Here is a 24337-nt window from a genome sequence, read left to right on the forward strand (position 1 = left end):
TCCAGGGAGTCTTCTCTTCTCATGAGGTGGCCAAAGTATTGGAGCCCCAGCTTCAGGATCTGTCCTTCCAGTGAGCACTCAGGGCTGATCTTCTTGCAGATAGGTTTGATCTTCTTGCAGTACATGGGACTCCCACAATACACATACTGGTGGTAAATAATTGATTCTTTTTAAAATCTGTATACTGTGTGTGTGTGTGTGTGTGTGTGTGTGTGTGTGTGTGTGTAGTATGTTTGATTATTACGTTTTGTATTGGAGAAAGAGAGTCCTAACACTGGCTGGTAGCAATTGTGTGAGAATGATGATAACTCTTTTTTTACTTCATTCACGGTAGCATCAATCTGAAACTCCCGTTAATGTAAGACAGATTGTAGTGTGATAATTGGTGGGTGGAGGGAATGTGAGGAAGATGTCCACATTATGTGTACCTCTAACATACATTGTACTGTTGGCTTGTATGGCTACAATCTGATCGGAATTGTTCTTAATGTGAATACACAGCATTTTTCACAGTCTCAGTTCCCATTCTTTTCATGCTATCCCAGAACCACATGAGCAAAGAAGGCACAATACATCTCAGTACAGAGCAGAACATGGTGTACCGTTTATTTCCTATCCAGTTTTGCCTTTCACCCGTGTGAACTGTTCTAATTCACCTTCTGCAATGGTCCTTTGCTACATACTGATTTTTGCAGTGCAAGCAGTTAGGCTATAAGTGTTTGCTGAGCACTGGACACTGTGTGTGGTTTGCAGAGATCAAATACTTTAAAAGAACGTAACAAATTATAGAAAAATATTCTGTGCATGCATATTCTAAAGCAGCTTTAGGGCAGGGGTAAGATTGCAGCTATAGACAATTGCTTTACTTGGCACCATGAAACTCATCTTGACATTTTTCTTCAAATGGCGCTCTGTTAACCACTGTTTATAGATGAGGGAGTTGTTCTGCGCCCCACAGTCGTGAATCTACTGCTTCACTAGTGGTGCTTCTGGAACTTTTCAGTGCAGAAGGAGAGGTGTAGAGGGTCCCACCCAATACAGCAGCAAAGCGAACAAGAGTTAAGATTAGGGCTGGGCGTTAACTGTTTTGCAACATAGTCATATACTGCCAGCTAGGCACCACGATATGGCAGTATATCACAATGTCGGAAAGGAGCCCATGTCAAAGCAGTGGCGGACGAGGCAGACCCATCCACTGCCTTGGCACGAGCGGGGTGGGGTGAGTGGCCTGCTTCTCCCGCTCACACCTCCCACCACCTGTCCCAAGGCAGTGGCAGCTGAGGCAGTATCCTCTGTTGCCTTGAGATGGGCAAGGGGGAATGGCGAATCTCAGCTGGCAGATGGGCAGGCGGGCTTCTTTGAGCCTTCTCGCCCCCTGGCTGAGCAAGCCCCGCATCCCACTGGTGCGTGTGTGTGCCAGAGGAACAGGGGGCTTGTTGAAGCAGAGGGAGGAATAAGCTGTATCACACCTCACCGATGTAGCTTGTTTCTCCCTTTGCACCAGTATGAAGGCAGATCGGTGGTGAAACTGCCACCACTCCTGAGTCCCTCTGCCTCCAGCGCCGGCTGCAGTTTGTTTCCCTCTCAACCTGCTGGGCGCTGGAGGTAGAGGGACTCAGGAGGAGGTGGTTTCACCAGCGATATACCACTGTTTGAAGCTGTCATCGCAATCTGCGCCTAATACCGGCTTAGTTACGATGTCTATCAAAGTGGAATTGGCAAAATGCAAAGCATAGGCACAGGACAGTTTCCTGCTGGTGATGGAAAGATGCTGCATTGGTTTGCATTGAGAGATTTTTGGGCAATGATCAGACATGGTAGATAAAACTCCGCCCCCCTCCATACCCTGTTTATGGATACCCAGGAGTTTCTTCCACAGAAAAGACAGTGAATAATAAACAGGCTTCTAAAAACTTGCTGACATGTCCAGAAGGAGGCCATAACACTTCTACTAGTGAAGTCCCCAGGAATCACTGCTCTATGAAACTGCCTTCTTAAGCTCCTTTTTACCTAGGAGTCTGGAAAATCTGTTTCCAGTACTGCAGTCTCATGCTGACCTGGTTACAATGTGGAATTCAATTCTCCCTATAAAAGGGTAAACAACTGGAACACTGGCAAGGGTCGTGATAATGTTGAAAGCAAGCCATGCTGTAACAATTGGCTCCCATGCTTCTGGCAGAGCCAACGAGGGAAGGCTTCTTAGAATACGAGTAAAGGCACTTTGCTTGGATCCAAGGGCAGGAGACCTATGACGATCACTAGGCATGGTTGACAAACATGGCACAAATTAATCTTGGCTAGGAATGCAGCAGCAGATGGTTCGCTGCTTAAGTGAATTGAACTTGCTTTCGTTTAGGATTCTTGACAGCAGCTTCGCAACATAACATCACCACTGTTGGAAGTACTTTGTGACATTTGTGTATAGTCAGATGTTCTAGAAATACGAAGTACATGCCTCGTTTACTCGTTGAAGGCCTGAAGGATAGAAGATGCCTTTTGTGTCTGGAAGATGCAACCTGCAAGAGCTGAGCTGATGCAACATTTGCCTTTCAGTGGGTTAACTTTAACTATTGCTTAACACGCCCCCCCCCATCAGTACATTTTCAACATAAACATTCCCGGTGCAAATTAGTATGAAATATAATAATGATCTAATTCTTTTAGCTTTATTGTGCTTTGTCTGGAAGGACACTGGCTACTGATGGCAATGAGCTGAAACCTAACACTTTGGGCTTTTCCCTCCATTTGTGGGATGTGGCCACCTCTCTTTGAAAGTCAGTGTAAGATGTTCTGAACTACTTTTCTGGTGTTGCTAACAGTTTGGGAAATGTGATAGTTTGTGCCTTGTGGCTCTTGTCTTCCTAATCACAAATTAACACGTTGAATGTACTGTTTTAAATGAAGGTTTTCAGTTAGTACCTTCAGCAAAATGTCTCAGCTTTATTTCCCTGCTCTCCCGATGAGGAATGAATTAACTGGGGTATGCAAGGTGAAAACGGACCGCTTTTGCCTTGCATGCTTCAGACATTGCTGGGAGATAGAGCTGCACCTAATAATGGTTCACCTTTGTTCACGATACTGCAGACTGGTAAAAGACCAAAGATCAAGTTCAGGAAGGTCAGGACCGCTCCAGACCTTGCAAATTTCTACCCTCTGAGTACTTCTGCAACCTTATCCTCATCTCCTCCTCTGTGCACAGTCTTGAATCATAGTCATGCTGAGCAGCACTTTCTTTATACGGTGTTCCAGGGTTTATATTGCCTGAAAGGCTCAAATTATTATTTAGAAAGTTTATTCCCAGATGCTTGTGGGCTGGTATGGTTACTCAACAGAGAGGAGAAGGCATTCTGCACATAATCAGAGGCATTTTTCATTATGTTGCATTTCTTGGAGCTGAGCTATGTGTTTCCAAAACAGATGAGGCAAAGCGCTGAGCCTGAACTAAAATTAAACATTGCTTTCAGCATGAACTTAATTGTGCTTGCAATCTTTCATCTACCAATAACCGTAGCTAATTGCATGCAACAGAAGTGGCCCTGAGCTGCTATTGTGAAATAAGCCCCACATAAATTGTGCACGCCCATAACGATGTACAGAACCGCTCATCAAGTGTTCTGCTTGATACTATTTTTTAAAACATAAAATTCTTACATTTTCTTTCTAATACTGTACTTACATCTTGGTGTTGCTGTAAAAATATCTATGTTTAATGTCCCCAATGTATCAGATGCTAGGGAGGGATAGAACCTATCTTGGGAGACATGACTTGCTCCTTCTAGGGTAGTTTGTCTACTTTTGGTCCCCACCCTGCACTCAGCTCTTACCTGTGGCCCCTAGTAGCTGCCAGCATACAACAGCAGCCACACCCTGAGAAACGGGCTTTCATTGACCAGCTAAACCAGGTGAGGCTAGGCAATGGGTTTCAAACCCTTGGTGAGTTAGGGGCTTCTTCTGCATGTGAAGAGAGGCTCTGATGGATTGAATGGACGAGACCAGTAGTGGATTCGACGGTCAAGAAGGCTGGCACTGCATGTGCTATAGAGGGAAATATGGGGCAGGCTTGTCAACCTGGGAAGGTAGCCCATCTAAGAGAAGGAAAACTCTGATCCTAAATCTCAGCTGCCTATACTCATTCGTGAGAAAGGCTTTGGGAGTAAAGCTGAAAAATCCACACCTGCTGCCTTGCGGGACATCTTAGCCCTTAAAAGGGCTAAGGAGTAAACCCCAAACAAATGTGGAGTTGAGTCCCTAAGATGGTAGGATGACTTCTCGAACGCCTTCTTCCGGCAACTCATGCAACCAAGCTGGTGCCAAATTGCTCTGCTTTCCTCTGGACTAGATCAGTGAGGCTGAGAGGAGGGTCTTGTCATCTGGGCAACCCAGGACCTCCATGCACACAGCCCAGACTTGTGCCCCGAGGAGGTCACTACGGCACTGCCAACGCAGCAAAAACAGCTCAGGAGGCAGCAGTTGCAAGTTCCCAGTCTCTGCAGACACTGTGATTCTCCAGTGGTTTGACTTCATCCCAAGAGGCACACTCCATTGACTCTTGAGACAGACAAATGCCAACAAACACCACAGCTGATTAATATAACAACCCAGGAAACTCTTGAGCCTCCTCACTACTTCTCACTCGGGTCCATGTTACCTAAGGCATCAGCTTGCTCCATATATCCCTGTTTGGCAACCGTGCTCCTCAGATGAGGAACCTTTGAGAGCACTGCATGTCCTAGAGGGGTACTTAAGCTGTACAGTGGTACCTCTAGTTACGAACTTAATTTGTTCCAGAGGTCTGTTCTTAATCTGAAACTGTTCTTAACTAGAGACATGCTTTCGCTAATGGGGCCTCTTGCTGCTGCTGCGCTGCTGGCACACGATTTCTGTTCTCATCCTGGAGCAAAGTTCTCAACTTGAGGTAACTCTTCTAGGTTAGCGGAGTTTGTAACCTGAAGCATTTGTAACCTGAGGCGTTTGTAACTCGAGGTACCACTGTACTAGAAACAAGACTTTTCAAATTGCAGATCCATCCAGCCTTCTGAGGTTTTCTCTGAGGTGTGGCTCAGTCATTTATGGAATATCAACTGTGCACCTGTAGAAATTGTTTTATTGTTTTTACAGTTTGTAAGAATGGTTTTAATTGTCATTTTAACTTGTACACTACTTTGATGACTTTAGGTTGTGAAGCCATTTATAAATTTGTAAAATAAAAAATAATAAAAAAGCAAGTATTTAATGACTTCTGAAAGTTTTACTGAAGTGTAGCCTTCCACTGTAGTCTCTGAAGTGACAAAATGGGTGATTTGCTTTCAGGTGTCTGATTGTTGGAGTTAACTTGCAAATAAACTTACAACAGTTTCAGTTGCAAATGTATGCTGTCAGTTCATTTGTGTATATTGATTTATTCATCTGTAGAAGGCAAATGCTTTAGTGGATTAGCAGTGGCCCCCGTGGGGGGCTGCTTCAACTGCCTAAAAATTATATATACTGTTCCATGACAAGCTGACTCTTTTTCTACTGGAAATACATTGGTGGATGTGTTGATATTGCAGCATGAGAAATCTAGGAAGTCTAAAGCAAATGAAAAGTATATTTTGTTGAAATATGTAGCTGTGAAAATAGAGGTAACTCACAACTTACATGCATTTAACTTGTGCACATTCAGTTTTACGTACTTGGCAATTAAAAAATAATAAATGAAAAGAGAGTGTGAGGTTCCAGGAAAATTGACTTTGGCAATCCCACCTGCTATTGAATCCAATGTGTTTTGACTGTATGAACCTTTATCACAAGGATAAATTACGAAGTGAGGAATATGCAGCAAACAAGAGAGAATGTAATGTTTGAAGTTCTAACTTCCAAAGAAGTGACCTGGCTGAATAAATGCAGTATTCAATTCAACCATTTCTATTCCATCCCTTTACTTAAACAGCCACCAGTCCCCGCCCCCCTTTCTAACATTGGCATGTACCTCTGATTACTGGGGGCAGGGCATATCTACATTGTGCCATCCTTGGGAGCTTCCCACTGATAGTGTGGTGGAGGCCAGTGAGGGAAGAACAGACCCTTTGTCTGAGTCAGCAAGACAATCCTCATAACATTGTGGTTGTAGCTAAAGGATTTTATTTGGAGAGAGAGGCACTGTTGCCTGCTTTACAATTCCTAAGCAATATTGCCTACTCTTTAACAGGAATATTTGTAATTCATATTGCTGCAGTAGTATTTATAATTCAAATACCTCTTGCTATAATCTCTCTCCATTCAGAAGGTATACATCCTATCTTACAGGTATATTAGCAGCCGGACAGGGGAAGGCTTTCTGGCCTTGGTGTTTACACAGCTGGACAAGCAGCATATTCAAATCTGTGTTTTGGGGAAAAGCTATGCAAATGTAGCTTTTAATTTCCAGCTTTTAAAAATGTACTGCTTTACATATGAGAGGCAGAACATCTTTTCCTCTGCAGATCTTCACTCAAATTTTCAAGTATGTCTGTATGTCTGGGCATTCAGAACCACGTATTTATTTTAATACATGAGTTGCATGGATGCCGTGCATTTTGATGTAGACACCATTTGCCCTCATCCCAGATGTGAACAGCTGTTGAAGGAAGTGTATTGTGCATGACTTCAAAGGGACTCGCTGTTTTACTTCCTCCTCTCCCATCTGTCTTAAGTTTTACTGAGCTCTGGCAAGCTATACTGGACCAGTCCGTATAAAATGGAAGAACTTGAGTTCTTTCGTCCAAACCCAGATTGTAACATCCCTTTGTTTTGTCTATACACAATGCTTTAGAATCTATCCTCAAAACGTCCCCCCTCCCCCCAAAAATCACGTTTTTCTAGGGGCAGGTGGCAACCCTACCCTCATCCCTTGTTGTGAGCTCCACACTAGGAGAACTTGTACTTCTGAAATCCCAACAATATGTTTTCCTTCTGCTTCTGTTAACACTGGAGTTAATAGTATTCGGAATAGTATTCGGAAACAGAAGTTGGGTACAACGCAACAAGTGCATTGTCTGTTGCGCTGTGCCCACAAGTCATACTCCTAAGCTTAAATTCATGTGATCAGGCAGCTAATGCCCTGCAGGGCTTTTGTAATCTCTTGCTGATCTCTATAGAGAGCTAACTTGTTTGAGGGACTCCTCCTGTTCAGGCTAGCTAGCTTGACTGAGGACAATGTAATGGAAAAATGTAGAAACGGGGCCTGCCTGGACGTCATGCGGTAGCTTAGCAACTGGTCACTGCACAGAACTTCTTAATAGGCAAGTTTGCCTGTCAGTTTTTGCACAGGCCTGATGGTGCAATTTTGTGTCCCCCTCGAAAGATGCCGGAGAACAGGGAAATACCAGGGCTTCCTGATGTCGCTGTGGCCAGCTCTGTGCCAGCAGAGGATCACTTTACAAGCTATGCCAAGAATTTAACTGGCTTTTCAAACAAAGCAGAAAATGTTCAACAGCCGATTGTTGGTGCAGGGGTTAAGCCTCTTTAAAAAAACAACAACCGGCAGTAGCATTTCCTGTTGCTAGCTTAACAATGCAGATGAAGAGTTGTTTAAATTGTTTTGTAGTAAATCTCCAGTAACAGGAAGCTGGAAACAATTGGGGAGTTCAGTAGTTTGTGACTTTCTATTTTTGTAAAAACAGACATCTCCACATACAATGCTTTGACCGTAACTGCAGAGTTGCTTGCATTTGACATCCATCTCTAGCTCCCTTTTGAAAGAAAGAGTGTAGAATTCAGATTCCTTTCATTCTGATTTTCTAGTGGATAAAGTGCTTAGCCTCACAAAAATGAGAGACTACGATGAGACAGTGACTGGTGAGCAGAGCTTCATGGCCAAATAGACATTTCAGCATCTTTTTTTCACACCCAAACTTGATGCTGTGTCCATTACACCATGCAACCCATCCCATTCTTATCCTGCTACCATAATCCATAAACAATATAGTGTCCAGTGAAGTATAGTGTCCAGATCAAGGGACATAATAGTCCTGTTCTATTCTGCCTTGGTCAGACCACACCTGGAGTACTGTGGCCAGTTGTGGACACCACAATTTAAGAAGGATATTGAGAAGCTAGAACATGTGCAAAGAAGGGTCACCAAGATGACCAAGCCTTATGAGCAACAGTTGAGGGAGTTATGTTAAACCTGGATAAGAGGAGACTGAGAGGAGATATAATAGCCATCTTCAAATATCGAAAGGTCTGCCACATGGAAGGTGGAGCAAGCTGGTTTTCTCCTGCTCCAGTGGGTGGGACTCGAGTCAGTGGATTCATGTTACAAGAAAAGAGATTCCAACTCAACATCAGGAAGAACTTTCTGTTGGTAAGAGCTGTTTGATGGTGGAACAGTCCCCCTCAGATAATGGTGGACTCTCCTTCCTTGGTCGTTTTTAAGCTGAGGTTGGATGACCACCTGTTTTAGTTGAGATTGCAGAAGTTGGGCTAGATCGCCCTTGGGGTCCCTTCCAACAGTTTTATGATTCACTAATAACTGAGCAGTCATATGCCGGAGTTTCCAAAATACTGCCCCAATAAAGCTATGAGGGCATAATGCAGACAGGATGTTTTCTGTAAGTAGCTAAGACCTAAGGCTGTATCCTTTTGATAATCATCTTCCTCCATATGTCTTCACAAATGTACAGCCTTAGTATGATAGAAAGGAATTGCTCCACTACTTTGAAAGTGCCATGTCACTATATGCAGACACATTGCTCTCTTTCCATTTGCCCAAGCTACGCTGCATCAGGTTGGCAGATTACATATGGAAGCATTAAAAAGTTTTAAGAACTCTCCACAAGTAGAAAATAATACAGCAGGAAAGAGGCTCAGATGGGCCTTTCCTCCTGGTGAGCTGTCTTTCAGCTTTTAATGAGGTGAATTTATTATCATTATTAATAGTGATTAGATGGGGGAACATTAAGAAATTTAACTGGCTACCTGCTGCATATTTAAATTGACCAAAAATGGAAGTGAGGCTCAGATGTTCTGTTGTGCTTTTGATGTATTAGTCTATTGGGAGAACTGTGTTCACATTTTTGTTCAGCCATAAAGCTCTCTTGGTAGGTTTGGGCAAGTCATTGTTTCTCAGCAATAACCTACCTCACAGGGTTGCTGAGATGATAAAATGGGAAAATTCCATGTTACTTTCCTTAAACTCTGTAGCGGAAGGCCCAAATACTAATGGATAAATAAATAACAATGGGCACACCCTACGCAGAATAATAGATTGTGCAAGAATGGTTCCTGGACTGTTATCTCAGCATTGTTTTGTGACTCTGCAGGCATCTGCACGTCTTTTGAATGCTTTTCTATTATTAATGCTAAAACATTCCACTTTCCTGTTTCCAGTGACTGTTTCCTCTTTGGGTTAGAGAATAATTTCTTTACCACATCTAATGGGTCGGCATAAGATCTACTAAAGCTGAAAAATGTACTCTTGTCCTCCTTGTAAATGCCTTAGGGGAAGATCCTGAATATACAAAAGTGTAAATGATTTCCTTGTTTCAGGTTTACAACATGAACAGCTTCATATTTTTAAAACTACAATTTCCTGTTGTATGCAAGAACATGTAGTTCCCCCCCCCCAATATTTTGGGTAGATATTTGACATATGATGACTTCCCAGAAGTCTTGATGAAGACTCCAGAAATCAAATCAAATTGCTTTGTGCTGAGAATTTCTGAACATGATTTGTTTACTTTCAAGAGATGGATGACTCAAAGAGACAAAGTAAAGGCAGCTTTCCTTGTTATGGATTTAACATACAAGCATAGTGCGTGCCTGCACCTAGATCTTTCATAATTAGCTGTGGTTTCTCAGCTTACCATCCATGTAGATATACATGGGAGCTACTGCTGATATGACTTGAGTATAATTTGTTGTTGGTGGTGATATGCTCCTAGACCTAGCATTACATCTGGATGCTCAAATGGCATCTGTTGCCAGGACTGTCTTTAGCTAGCTTTGGTTTGCCAGCTCTGTCTTCTCCTACAGTACAGGTGGAAAACATAGGGCCTTTCATGTTGTTGTACTGCGACTCCCATTGTCCCTGACCATTGGCCATGTTGGCTGGGGCTGATGGGGGTTGTAGTCTGACAACATCTGGAGAGCACCATGTTGACTACCTTTGTCCTAAGATGGTCTGACAACAATTATACATCAACTGGACAACTGGCTATAAATGTGGCATCCTGGCTGTTGGCCAAGACTAACTTCTACATTCACTTCATTCAATCCAAAGGAATTTTATTGGGTGTCACTTAGCTTTTCAGCCACAATGTAAGGTACTGGTTCTGATACATTAAGCCCTAAAAATATAGGATGTAGTTAACCCAAGGAGTGCGCAAAAATGAGAGCACCATACCTGAGTCCCACCTGTAGACAAGTTTGTGGTTTTGAACCAGGCCAAAAGATGGGATATAAACTGATGAATAATACCGTATTTTTCCCTCTATTACACGCAGATTTTTTCTCCTAAAAAGTAAGGGAAAATGTCTGTGCGTGTTATTGAGCGAATGTGTGGTCCCTGGAGCTGACAAGCGCGAGTGAAGGCATAAATCAGGCAAATATCAAATCGTCCGGAGAAGGGAGGAAAGGAGGAAGTTGCTGCTTTCCTGCATTCTGCCTCAGGGTCTTACTGCCCACCCGCTTCTGTTTCCTTACTGTGTTTGCTCAAATGGAACAAAGAGCAGAGAAAACCCCTCCCCTCCAGGCAATTCCTTTCCGTGCGTCTGGGACTCGAAGGCAACATGCAGGTTGGGGGGGGGGGAGAGAGAGAGAGCTGGCTGGCTTGTGGGGGGGGGGACTTTTGCCTTCCTTTCCTCCCTCCGGTAAAACCCCTCTCCTGCATTCTTAGCCAGCTGCTTCTCTGCACACCCCTCTCCTTGTCGCTTCTATGTTTTTCCTTCCCTCCCTACTTAAAACGTGGTTCCAATCACGGATCCACATAGATCCTCAGGATCTTTGCATTGAGTCACCCCAAATTCACCATCAGATCACATAGCAATGATCTGATGCAAAAACAGGGCTGCAATGGTGCAAAAACATGGTTACAAAGCACGGATCCACATGGATCCTCAGGATCTTTGCATTGGGTCACCCCAAATTCACCATCAGATCACATAGCATGTCCATGGCTACAGCCTGCACCAAAAAAATCACGCACCCACTGTTGCCTGGGGCTGCAATGGTGCAAAAACGTGGTTACAAAGCATGGATCCACATGGATCCTCAGGATCTTTGCATTGGGTCACCCCAAATTCACCATCAGATCACATAGCATGTCCATGGCTACAGCCTGCACCAAAAAAATCACGCACCCACTGTTGCCTGGGGCTGCAATGGTGCAAAAACGTGGTTACAAAGCACAGATCCACATGGATCCTCAGGATCTTTGCATTGGGCTACCCCAAACTCACCGTCAAATCACATGTCTGTGGCCGCAGCATGAAGCACAAAAATGATACATCCACTGTTTCATTCAGAATTTTTTTTCTTGTTTTCCTCCTCTAAAAACTATGTGCGTGTTATGGTCAGGAGCGTGTTATCGAGCGAAAAATACGGTAGTTTCTTTTGTTTTTACTAGAGTTCTGCTGTATGTAAGGTTAACTAGAAATAATCCATGCAAGTCATAGTTCTGTCAGTTCTCCTAAGACAACTTGCACCACTTCTGAAACAGAAATGTTTTAACTTCTCCTGTGCTATTGTGATCAACTGAGCAGGAACTTTCTATTACAATACTGGTTCTATTTGCACCACATTATGGGTAGGGTTGCAAGATTTTTGTTCCTCTTTTCTGTACACTAGTGTAAAGCTTGCTAGAACAACTTTGTTTCATACTTGATGGACTGTTCCTAAACCAGGGAGTCTGGGAAAGCTTGTTAGTGCACAGCCAATGATAGTTCAGTGCCAAAAGGGACTGATGTAATAGGGTGGAATTCAGCATTGCGTTTTTCCAGTAGTTCTGTGTGCAAGCATTGCAGCTTGCCAGATGGAATGAGCCCTTCTCTCCTCCCCTGCTGTTCTGGGGTTTCTCCTGGCACCCCTCTGAGCCAATTTGGGGGCACACAGGGAGAGGAGAGAGAGGAAAGCCTTTTTTAAAAAGCTCGTTAGAGTTTGACACTGTGCAACATGACATAGAATCATAGAACTGTGGAGTTGGAATGGACCCTGAGTGCCATCTAATTCAACTCCTTTCAATGCAGGAATCTCAGCTAGATTATACATGGGGGGGGGGATTGCGCTGTCTTCCATGCGACAGCCCTTTAGACATTTGAAGATGCCTATCATGTCTAGATGCAGCCTAGATATGAAGCAGCCTAGAATAGCATCAGTTATTTTTGCTGCTGCATCGCAGAACCTTGCAGCACCCCTCTTGTCACTTTTCCCCAGGATGACACGGAACCATTAATGAGTACTCTGGGGTTGGTCAGTCAACCAGCTACAAATCCACATAACAGTTATCTTGTCCATTCCACATTTTACCAGCTTCACAAGAATATCATAGACGACTTTGTCAAAAGCCTTACTGAAATCAAGATACACTATGTCCACAGCATTCCCCTGATCCGCCAAGCTTGTAAATCTATCAAAAAAGGAAATATTGTAGCATCTGGAACATATGATAGGGTCAAGGTTGAAGGTTTGGCACTGGACTGATTTTGTGTTGCTTTTTTTTTTTTTAAAGCAAGCACATAAGGTGATCAGCAGAGAGACTTGCTCTGTCTCATGGCCGATGTAGCAGGTGGAACAGAATCAGATTGTGTCACCTATGCTTTAACGTCTATAAGAAGCTGCAATAAGAGATTGTCCGTACATTTGAGATTTGATGTAATTAATATAATAAAATCCACCTTTCTGTTTCTTTTAGCAAAGTAGCTGGCAGCAGCTGTATCTTTTGTGAATTAGTAACTGGAGCTTGTGGTTGGATAGATGTGCCTTAACAAGTTTAACTTTAATCCAGGCAAGATGGAAATGATTATAGTTGTGGCTAGAGATTCTGGAACCATGCAATCTGCTTGCAATAGAAGGTGTGTGTTTGCATTACTCTTATCATAGCAGGTATGCATCTTAAGTGCCCTTTTGAATCCACTGCAGTATTTGGAGAAGTGTGTGACAGCAATGGCCAGGAATTATTTTTCATTATATGTTATATCTAATGCATCAGCTGTGTCCCTTTGTGGAAAACCCTGACCTCCACAGCACCTTTGCAACCTCATGGACTATATTAGGGCTTCCTTTGAATGTTGGTTTGTAGCTGTGGCCAGTAAAGAATGCTGGCTGGTTTGTTCTGAGAGTATTTGAAAGCAAGAATATATTAGTTTTGTGCTGATACAGTGGTACCTCGGATTAAGAACTTAATTCGTTCTGGAAGTCTGTTCTTAACCTGAAACTGTTCTTAACTTTAAGCACCACTTTAGCTAATGGGGCCTCCCGCTGCTGCCGCGCCACCACCACACAATTTCTGTTCTTATCCTGAAGCAAAGTTCTTAACCCGAGGTACTATTTCTGGGTTAGCGGAGTCTGTAACCTGAAGCATCTGTAACCTGAAGTGTCTGTAACCCGAGGTACCACTGTACTAGGGTTCTCTTGAGGTGCTTCTCCTTACCTTTTCAAAGGCTGTTAGATCAGTACTAGGTCACCATCTTTAAAGACCATTTCTTGTCTTTATGAGTCTAGTTGCCTGTAAGACCTTGAGAGCCTTCTTCAGAGTATTCTTCTTTAGGAGGATGAACTGCCAATGATAAGCAGCAGTAGTGCAACCACTGGTTTTCTGTGCATCTTCCAGGCAGCCCCAGAGCTTCAATTCTAGTTGTAGGTACTTTTGGATACAGTATTTTTTATATGGATTGGAGAAAGAGTGGCAGAGAGGTTGCTTAAAGGGAGTTTAGAGGGTGCTCTCCACTTAACGTGGTATTTGCTTATGCACGTAGGGGCCCAGAACACAACTGCTGCATAAATGGGGAGTCGCTTGTATTTACACATGGTACCTGCAGCCAAACTCTGAGATGGATGTTAAGAGAGAGATGTTTGTGCACCCCTCCTCTGTGTTTATATTAAAAAATGTTGTATAAGTCTTTCAACTGATGATCTGGATGGAAATGAAAAAAATTAATGGGGTTCTCTTGCCTTGTCCATATATAGCAGGGATGGGCAACCTGTGGTCGCCTAGAGGCTGATAGGAAGTCCAAGAGGGATGGGAGGAGCTGTAGACCAGCAATATCTGGAGCTAGATCCCTGTTAGAAGCTCAGCAGACAATCTGTTTGACTTAACAGAAGCTCCAGTGGCCATGACGAGCTCTTTAGCACACTTACCAGCATTTGCAGTTTCCATTCCTGAAGTTTGCAAAACAATAAAACTTCAAATAGCACTTTAAATCATTAAAGTGCTGTCCAAACACTAATCTAGCTAATGTCAAATATAAACCACAGGGAATTAAAAGGCCTTGAAAGGAATTAAAAGGTCAAGGTTGCTCAGCAGTACTTGGTTTTAAGAGTCTCTTTTATTTGTAAAAAAATTAATACAGACATATTTCTAAAACCGGTTGTTATAATCTGTATGGGTACGTACTGAGAAGTGTTTTGGAACTGTTCTTTCTGGGAGAATGTGAGAGAGCAAACACTGATACTCCTTGAATTATTTAAAATATAAACTCTTAAAATACTAATTGACTTTTACAGCGGAGATAGTATCAGTTTCACAAGTCTGTAGCTTAGTTCAAGATATAAGTCAGTAAAGTGGAATGCCTCAGTTTTAAGACTGGATAGGCTATTAGCTGCACAAAAGTTATTGCTTGCACTAAAATGTAGAATCTCCTTTGTTACTAATGTAGTACCTAGTTCAAATCTGAAAACTTAACCATTTGAAATAAAGACCCACATAATTAGAAAGGTAATGCTTTTGAATTATTGTGTTGGAGGAGACCCTTGAGGGTCCCATGAAGCTGAGGCCCCAATACTTTGGCCACCTCATGAGAAGAGAAGACTCCCTGGAAAAGACCCTGATGTTGGGAAAGATTGAGGGCACAAGGAGAAGGGGATGACAGAGGACGAGATGGTTGGACAGTGTTCTCGACGCTACGAACATGAGTTTGACCAAACTGCGGGGGGCAATGGAAGACAGGAGTGCCTGGCGTGCTCTGGTCCATGGGGTCATGAAGAGTCGGACACGAGTAAACAAAAATGTCCCAATTGCCATGAATCATCTCAAATTAACCCAAGAATTTGACTTAGTACTTTGGAGGTGGTAGAATGTGCAAACTTCTGACTTTTCAAATTGGCTAGAATTAGGTGTTGGTAGATTACAAATCCCATTATCCTAACTATGGGCTGGCTGGCTGGGGCTGATGGGGTTTGGGAGTCCCAACAACACCTGAAAGGCACTGGACAAATTCAAGATCTTTTGAAGTCTGGTGGGGGGAGAAGGGCTTTTCTTCCCACCGCCAGCCTTCAGAACAGCCTTCTGAAGGCTGGCGGTGGGAAGAAAAGCCGTTCTCCCCCCGCCTGCCTACAGAAGAGGTTCGAGGAAAGAGGCGAAGGAGCGCTGCCCCTTCACCTCTGTCCCCGGAGCTTGCCGTTCTCCCCCGGCCTGCCTTCAGAAGAGGTCCGGGGACAGAGTGTCCCCGGACCTGGTCTGAAGGCGGTCTCCATAGGAACGCATTAATTGATTTTCAATGCATTCCTATGGGAAACCGTGCTTCGCGAGACAAAAAACTCGCAAGAAGAAAAAACTCGTGGAACGAATTAATTTTGTCTTGCGGGGCACCACTGTAAGATGTACAAAAGCTCCCTGTTTACACACACACACACACACACACACACACACACACACAGATAAGCATGCTGTCTGTGTTTAAATATTTGGCAGAAAGTGTAGTGGTACACTTGCACTCTTTCCCTGCATCCCATGTACACATAAATCTTGCGTGAACCTGAAGGATAGCTCAGTTGGTAGAGCATGAGGCTCTCAATCTCAGGGTCGTGGGTTTGAGCCCCGTGTTGGGTGAAAGATTCCTGCACTGCAGAGGGTTGGACCGGATGATCCTCATGGTCCCTTCCAATTCTATGAAATTTTTGGGTGCATCATTCGTCACTTTCTGCTATTCCCCTTTACACACCCACTACTTCCTCGGTGCTTTCGTTTATTTTCTTTCGGTCCTTTTAATTATTTCTGGTGCCTTCCTGAATGGGGGAGCATGGTTATAAATACCGACACACACGCACACACACACGCGCGCGCGCGCGCACACACACACACGTATATAACTTTCTTTTGATCATCCCAGAAAATTCCACAAGCAAACCACATTAAAAATTTCTATAGCACTTGTTGCAACAATCCAAAGAAGTGTCAGAAGTGAGAATTTACAATTGCTTTCTTTTCTCTTCCGGACAGACTCCTAACCAGAAAACTACACGAGCAAATTTATAATTGCCTGTGTGTTTTTGAGCATTTCCTGGGTTGGATTTTTATTTTTTTGAAAATTATACAAAGCGTGCATACAACTGCCTCCGCACATGCGCTGTTGGTACTTAATTGGCATAGCAGAGTCAGCAGGTAGAGATTTTTGCACATGGAGACAGTCCTTATCACCTACTAATGCCTTCAGATCAAGGAGCTCTTAGGTGGCTTTAAAAGAGAATTGGACAAATTCATGGAGGAGAAGATTGTCAGAGGTTGCAGCTGGAGGCAGTAATGGTTCCATATACCAGTTGCCGGAGACCGCAGGTGGGGAGATCCTGCCTGTGGGTTTCCCACAAGCATCTGGTTGGCTACTATGAGAACAGGATGCTGAACTAAATGGTCCAGTGGTCCAGCAGGCTCTTCTTATGTTCTTCAGTCATCTTCTTTTGCAGGAGCAAGGCCAGGTGAAAGAACCAGCAAGTTAAGTCGGACACATCACATCTTATGAGCTTGTAAAGCATCCTTATCTGTGTGCATTTCACTTCAGTCCAGGCTTTATGGCTTGTGGCTGCATGTTTTCACCAGCTGGAAGTAGCTTTGGAGGGTGGTGGAGGAATGACAACATAGGGCATAGTTATGCTTGCTTCTCCTGTCCCTCAAAGGCATATGTGAGATGCAAGTGAGGTGCTAAAATTCCACCTCCCTTCCCTCTTGCCCCCCCTTTTTTACAAGGAAATGTGTGCCAGGAGGTGAACTTTTGAAGCCTTGGCATCTTGTTCAGTCCTGGCAGTTCAGACAGCTCAGCTGTGAGGCCTTTCTGCTGTGTTGAAGGAAAGATTGTGGGTTGCTCCACAGCACAGTCAAATTCATCCTGACGCTTGAAGTCCATATGGTGGTGGTTCTTCCTCTCTTTGGTATGGGGACTCCCAGATGTTGGGTAACTGTGTGTGCATACTGGCACACATGGACTGATTGTTAGGGCTGCCCCCAAGACATTTTGCTGCTTGGGGCAGGGCAGCAAATCCGTCTCATGTCCCGCAATCAGCCGCTTGAAGTGCTCACTCAGATGAAAAATAGGACTGGACTTGCTGGTTGTGTTATCATTTACCAAAATCTTCTAAGTTTCATTTTGGAAAGCTAGAGCAGAGCTTTCTTTCCTGATTTATGGAGGAATGATGGCTAGTCTGGGGCCCAATATTGGGACAATGGAAAAACAAACATTTGCTGTAAGAGAGCAATTGTCAACTGGAGCTCACACCCTTGGGGTCATGTACCACTTGGGTTGAAGCCTCTGTAAGGGCTATTCTGTATGTGCCAGAACGAGAGCATTCCTAAGGACTGGAGCCAGGCTTGAAGCTGTGCTTCCAGCAATGAGCTGTTCAGCCAGATGTTTCTACCTGCCAAGGCTTGTTAATGGGCAGAGTAGTCTGCTGTTCCATGTCCTTAGCCAATAAACAAAACTTATTGCTTGGCGGGGAAGGGAAGATGTTTTGCTTTTTTAATTTTTTGGGGGAAGAAAGAGGATGCTATCATTGCAGAAACCTTAACTCATTCCTAAAAAGCCCCCACCTTCATTAATAAGCATGGAATGGTCTTGCTCCTCACTCCCCCATTCGCCATGACTACTGGCACCATGTCGTCTCACAAAAATAGGTCAACTCATTTCTAGGCAAACATTCTGTCTCCTCCTTTAGGACTCTCTTGGATGCTCTTAGATCTTTTCGCTCCACACAATAGGGCAAAGTGTTTGCACAGCAAATTGCTGCTTCTAACCTTAGAGGTTCATATATCATGGCCGACAGATAGAACTTTTTGATAGCTTACAAAGTTATGGGCTCTCTGTAAATTCTTCTGGAAAGACAAGGAGAAATGAGGTGTTACCTCTATCAGGCAGGCACAATATTTCTTTCATAGGGCTTTTGAATGAAAGGTTCTTCTTGTATAAATTGTGAAATGAAACGGGGGGGGGGGACCATTCAAAATTTGGCAACATTTTGCCCTCTCAAAAGACACCAGTTGAGCGAGTGATGAGTCCCTGTTTTAATCTAACAAATGAAGCTGTTGAGGACAATGGGCTGGTGTAGGGCTTTTTTCCCCTGAGAACTAATGGCCCCCTAAAGCTTCCATAGCCATGATTGACTGTAAATGTCCATGGTGAATTCCCAAGCACACTGCTCCCTTATGTATGAACTTAACCTCTCTGTAATAGAGAATTGCTTCCTTGTGGCTTTCCAGCATAGCTGAAGATGACATGAGAAGCTCAGCCGCAACATAAGGAGATTATAGCATTACAAGAGAAGCAAGTCATAAACTCCTTGGAGCTGTTCCAGGAACAAAACTAGCTAATTTGGGATCCCCAAATCCAAGCAAAAATTCAGAAGGGAGAAAGTTCATAAGCTTCCTTGTTTATGAATGAGGAACACACAGGGATAGCAAACGTGTGTTACAGTTCACAATCTTGCTGCATTGATTTGGTTGAAATGCACAGTTCCCTTTTATAGGGATGCGATAGATGAATTCTGCATGAAGCCGCAGTAGCCCAACAGCTTTGTGATGGAGGGCTGTATGAAAGGCTGACCTAGAGGCTCCCTCCAGGCGTCTTTTTTAATGGGCATTCATGATCATTTACAGTTATGATGGTATCGGGGTAGCTGCACATGGCCCTGTATTCAACAGTGTTTTGCACCTGTGGTGGACATGCGGCCATTTCCAGTCAGAGTGTGTGCCCCATGCTGTCCTGCTGAAATCCTGCATGCTTTTTTATGCCACAGACGTTCCATGGGGGAAGGGGTCATCTGCCCTGCTTTTGTTGAATTACGATACAAGAGCACCCCTCCAGACAGCAATAATGCAGTAACATTGGCGAAGTGTTGCAGAACAACTAATAAAGCAGAATGGTGTGTGGATAGTCCAGTATAAATACACTACTAATGCACTATTAGGGACGCGGGTGGCACTGTGGGTAAAAGCCTCAGCGCCTAGGGCTTGCCGATTGAAAGGTCGGCGGTTCGAATCCCCGCAGCGGGGTGCGCTCCCGCTGCTCGGTCCCAGCACCTGCCAACCTAGCAGTTCGAAAGCACCCCCAGGTGCAAGTAGATAAATAGGGACTGCTTTCTAGCGGGAAGGTAAATGGCGTTTCCGTGTGCGGCTCTGGCTCGCCAGAGCAGCGATGTCACGCTGGCCACGTGACCCGGAAGTGTCTCCGGACAGCGCTGGCCCCCGGCCTCTTGAGTGAGATGGGCGCACAACCCCAGAGTCTGTCAAGACTGGCCCCTACGGGCAGGGGTACCTTTACCTTTACCTTTAATGCACTATTATTGCATCAGTGACATGTTGCAGAATGCACCTGCAAAGAAATGCCCAGGGCAGGATTCAACTAATGAGTCACAACGGTGCAAGCCTGTACAAAATGCTTTATCTCCTTCTCTCCCCCCCATGCCCCCGAAATTGGTTCGGGGTGTCAGGAAACCCCCCAGAACCCCCCAGAAGAGTGCACAGGTAGAGGAGAAGGGGGATTGTTCTGTCTGACAAGCTGAAATGCCTTACACGGATGCAACAATCAGAAAAGCATGGCACTGAATTCTTCCCCTGGAGGCAGCCCTGAAGAACTCAGACTTAAGAAAACCCAGCACAATTCATTGGTTGGTGAAGCAAAACACCCTCTTCTTGCTAGAGAACTGTGTCAACTGCCATGTAAGCCTGAGCCTTGAAGAAGCAAAAGTTTCATCCTATTGTTGTTCATAATATCCCCCGATGGAAAGCCCCTAAGTTCAAAATCCATTAAGATCTGGTCTTTTCTTTTGAGGAAACTTGATAGCCACTCATTGAATCTGGCCCTGTTTGATAATATGGGTGTACCCTTTTGGCTCATCGCAACCATTATATAAAAGTCGACCTTTCTTGTGTGCAGGCCACTGCCTTAAAAATCCTTCAGTGTGGCAGCAGCATATGCTGAAATGTTAACATTTAAGGACTCCTTATCTGTGCATTGCCCAATTGTGTGCGCACAATGCCGCTGTTCCCAGGGAATGAGCTCTGGTGTGCATATGTCACACACAATTGGGCGACGCACAGATAAGAAATCCTTAAATGTTACTCTTCCACACGTAGTTCTGCCGTGGGAAAGAGTTTTTCAGTGTCCTGCACACAAAGATCCCATTCACCCCCCACCCCCATTTTTTAACACATGGTTTCCCAACATAGGTATCACTAGGACTCTTAGCTCATCATTGGGGCATTACTAACTTCGAATGGGAAGGGCTGGCTTTGCTAGGAGTCTGCTTACAATATTGTTTAGGAAACGTACCGTGATGGTTTGTGTACTATCCTTGACGTAGCTTTGCTTCATTTCAGTCTGGCTTTGAAGTGCTTCAAGGTTTTCTCTTGCTATATGATTGCTAACCACCGAGGAAACAAAACCTTGGCTCCAGAACAGTTACTGCTCTGGCAGTCACTTTTATCCTGGGACTGAGTGACTTATGTTTGTGTTTTCGTAGGAGGATTCCTCTGCTGGGCAAGTTGAGTCTTATTGATGTGAAGCCCAAATTCCCTTGGAGACTCTCCTTTGAGATTTTTTTTTTTTTTTTACATCAGTCAAAGCAAAGGGCTGCTTAAATAACAAAACCAAAAAAAAGCAAAAGGGGAATCCAACTGTGCTCTCTGCCAGCATAGAACAAAAGAGCCAAAGTACAGTGCTCCTGGCAGTCTTCTTGGAAACACACATGTTGGTCTAGGCAGATGCCTTCAGAAACATTTGACAGCAATTTGGCAAGGCTGCAACTTTTGACTAAACCTGGACTTGGTAGAGGGAAAGGAGAGGCTGCTGACAAATTGCCAATTTGGTTCTGTAAAAGAACCCCATTGCTAGGCTGATCTCCCCTGGTCCTGCCATCGCTACTCCTAAATGTTTACGGGCACATTTCAGGTGGTCCCATGTACACAAGGACCAGGAGACTCCAAGGGCCTGTGGAAGGTTGTGGCACATGCATAGATAATGCCCTTTGATTCAAGATTATTTGCTCCTTGAGTCTAAACAGCTTGGGTTCTGAAGTAAGTTCACTTAAGAAAGCTCACAGAAGGAAAAAATAGCCTGCCCTCTTCTCCCAGTGTGAGTGTAGTGTAGCCAGTGTGGTGTAGTGGTTAAGAGCAGTCAACTCGTAATCTGGTGAACCGGGTTTGCGTCTCCACTCCTCACATGCAGCTGCTGGGTGACCTTGGGCTAGTCACACTTCTCTGAAGTCTCTCAGCCCCACTCACCTCACAGAGTGCTTGTTGTGGGGGAGGAAGGGAAAGGAGATTGTTAGCCGCTTTGAGACTCCTTAGGGTAGTGATAAAGTGGGATATCAAGTCCAAACTCCTCCTCCTCCTCCTCCTCCTCATCCTTCCTTTGCTCCAAACAGGCCCTCCTAAATAATGTGGGCTGATGGAGAAGGATAGAGTTGCTCAGAACTGGGCAAATTTTGGGTGATTCTCCTCTTCTTTGCCAAGAGCACTCCAAATTGTTGTGTGGAGTCCCGTGACTCCAGGGAGACGCTTTTCCAGGGGCACAGGTGGTTGTGGCAGGAGGAGAGGGGATAGAAAACTTTCCTTCTGTAAACTTTGCTAACTTGGTACCTGACCCTACGTAGTTGGTTGGTTTTTAAAAAAAACTTTGAATAACTGTGGGACCGACTTCCAAGTACCGTATTTTTCGCTCTATAACACGCACCCAACCATAACACGCACGTAGTTTTTATAGGAGGAAAATCCATAGGCATGCCACCCATAGGCATTCCCTCCATAACACGCACAGACATTTCCCCTTACTTTCTAGGAGGAAAAAAGTGTTATGGTGCAAATTAATAGGATTGAACTATGCATGTCGCTCCAGAGATTAAATTAAAACCAGAGAAACCTGTGGAGAGTTCTTCTTCTCTGTCCTCTGCAGTGTAGCCAAAAAAAATGAGATAAAATTAAGTTTCTTCCCCTCTTCCCCTCTCTTTCTCACTCACACGGCAACAAGCTAGGGAGCGAATGAACTATGCAGATGCCGAAAGAGCAACATCCATAGGAAGAATGCATGGTTTTGATTGGCTTAGGCTGGGCTGTCATAGGCCTGAAAATGTATAAATATGGTTGTGAGTGACAGGAGAAAGACTGAACTGTGGGTCTGGGGGGTTTGTGGGGGACAGAATCATGGCAGGGCTATGTTCCACTTTGCCCGTAAGAGGAGACTCCCCTGAAGCGAGCTTTACGCCCAGCTAAGTCTGTGCAGTATAGGATTGCAATCTTAATTTCCAGTTATTACCATCCCATTATTTCATACTTGTAACCTTTAACTCAACATCTCTGTTTAAAAGGGGGGGGGAGAAATCTGCCCTTTTACTCTTCATCTTGCTAAAATTAGGACAGAAAAAGCTAATCAGTTAAAAATATCTTGGGTATGCACCTTTTATGGTTGCAAGGAACCGTTACACACCACCTAAAATTAATTGCAACTTTTGTTAATATTAAGACTGTCTAGTTTCTTTTTAAATATATGTTTTGTTGCAAATATAACAGAAAGAAAAAAGAAAGAAACGACGTCAGCTCACACTAACAGTAAGAATAATCCATCAATCCTAATTCAAACATGCAGAGTCCATATGTCCAAATAGATATCCAGAAGAGATTGATTGATGATTACAAGATATATGTTCAAATGTAGCAAGGGCAGTAAGATGTTCAGTCTCTTGAGAAATGAATGGTGGGTATTTTTTATCCTTCCAAGTTTGAACTATGTGTCTCTTTCATTGTCTATCTGATAGTCGTCATCCCCAATCACAGGAGTATAATTTAAAACTTTATTTTATTTTATTCCTGTTTTCTGTTACCAAGGAAATGCTTTTTCTCCCTGTCCAATAGCATTCGAACTTGTGGACATCCAATGAAGGTGATATTGAAAGATTTGAGGCAGATAAAAGAAAGTACTTCTTCATGCAGCGCATAGCCCTATTCTGCCTCCCCCCACCCCGCCGTACCCCAAATTGGGCTCATGTGCACACATGAGAGACACAATCAAAGGTGAAATTGTTATCATTGTGGGTAGTACTTCCTCTGGTCAAAGTGACATTCGTGTACTCAGAACTAATGGCGAAAGCAGATGTCTTTCTCAGGAGAACAAAAATAGGTTCCTGGATTCAGGGACATGGCAAAAACAAATGTCAAATACAAAAGGGCAGAGAATTTCTCAAGGGCGTGTGCACAGTAATTCAGTTCTTGCCTGAAGAGGAAGAGGTGAACACTCTTCAGTGTCCCTCCTCCCTTCTTGTATTAATAGGACGGTGTCCTTTTCTTTTTGAAGCAAGCTGTTCGTTCTCTCTCTCTCTCTCTCATCTCTGTAAATTCACACAGGAACAGGAAGTTGAATGAGTGTGTACGTATATAATGAATTTGTGAACGACTGACCGTCTGTATATAGCTTCAAAGGTGGGGCACACAACAGATGATTGGTCAATCCTTGGATTATTTAGCTGCTTATAGTAACATAGACTTAGTTTGCTGCCTCAGCTTGTTCTTCACCAGTGTTTCCCCTTTCATATTTAACCACTGTCTCTAGGTCAGATATTTCTGGGATGTGTCAACTATACTTGTTTTTCACCCTTTCTAGAGCAAGTCATGGCGGAAGATCAAGAACATGGTGCACTGGTCTCCTTTCGTCATGTCCTTCAAGAAGAAATATCCCTGGATCCAGCTAGCAGGGCACGCAGGTACAGAAGATTTAGGTTGTGCTGTGTAATCTCAAAGGGAAACTCCCGCCTAATAAAGAGAAAGTGTTTTGGAAGTCTCTTGGTGGATTTAAGATAATTAGCTACCTTAACGCAAATTGTTTCTGGAAATTGAAACATAAGTGCTTGCGCTAGGTCATCTCTACGGGGGGTGGCTTGAGCCAAATGCTAGGGTGTGTACAAACCTCGG

General features: G+C 44.0%; 1 protein-coding gene across 1 annotated transcript in view; it reads left to right on the forward strand.

The window, feature by feature from the left end:
• The window catches only part of ITPKB (inositol-trisphosphate 3-kinase B), an 85231-nt gene that overhangs the window by 46375 nt on the left and 14519 nt on the right, over positions 1-24337 (forward strand). Inside the window, exon 3 of the mRNA XM_053383019.1 lies at positions 24030-24129. Within this exon, the coding sequence (XP_053238994.1) occupies positions 24030-24129 (100 nt within the window). The remainder of the gene's footprint in view (positions 1-24029; positions 24130-24337) is intronic.

Source organism: Podarcis raffonei, chromosome 3 (assembly GCF_027172205.1).
Source record: "Podarcis raffonei isolate rPodRaf1 chromosome 3, rPodRaf1.pri, whole genome shotgun sequence".
NCBI lineage: Eukaryota > Metazoa > Chordata > Lepidosauria > Squamata > Lacertidae > Podarcis > Podarcis raffonei.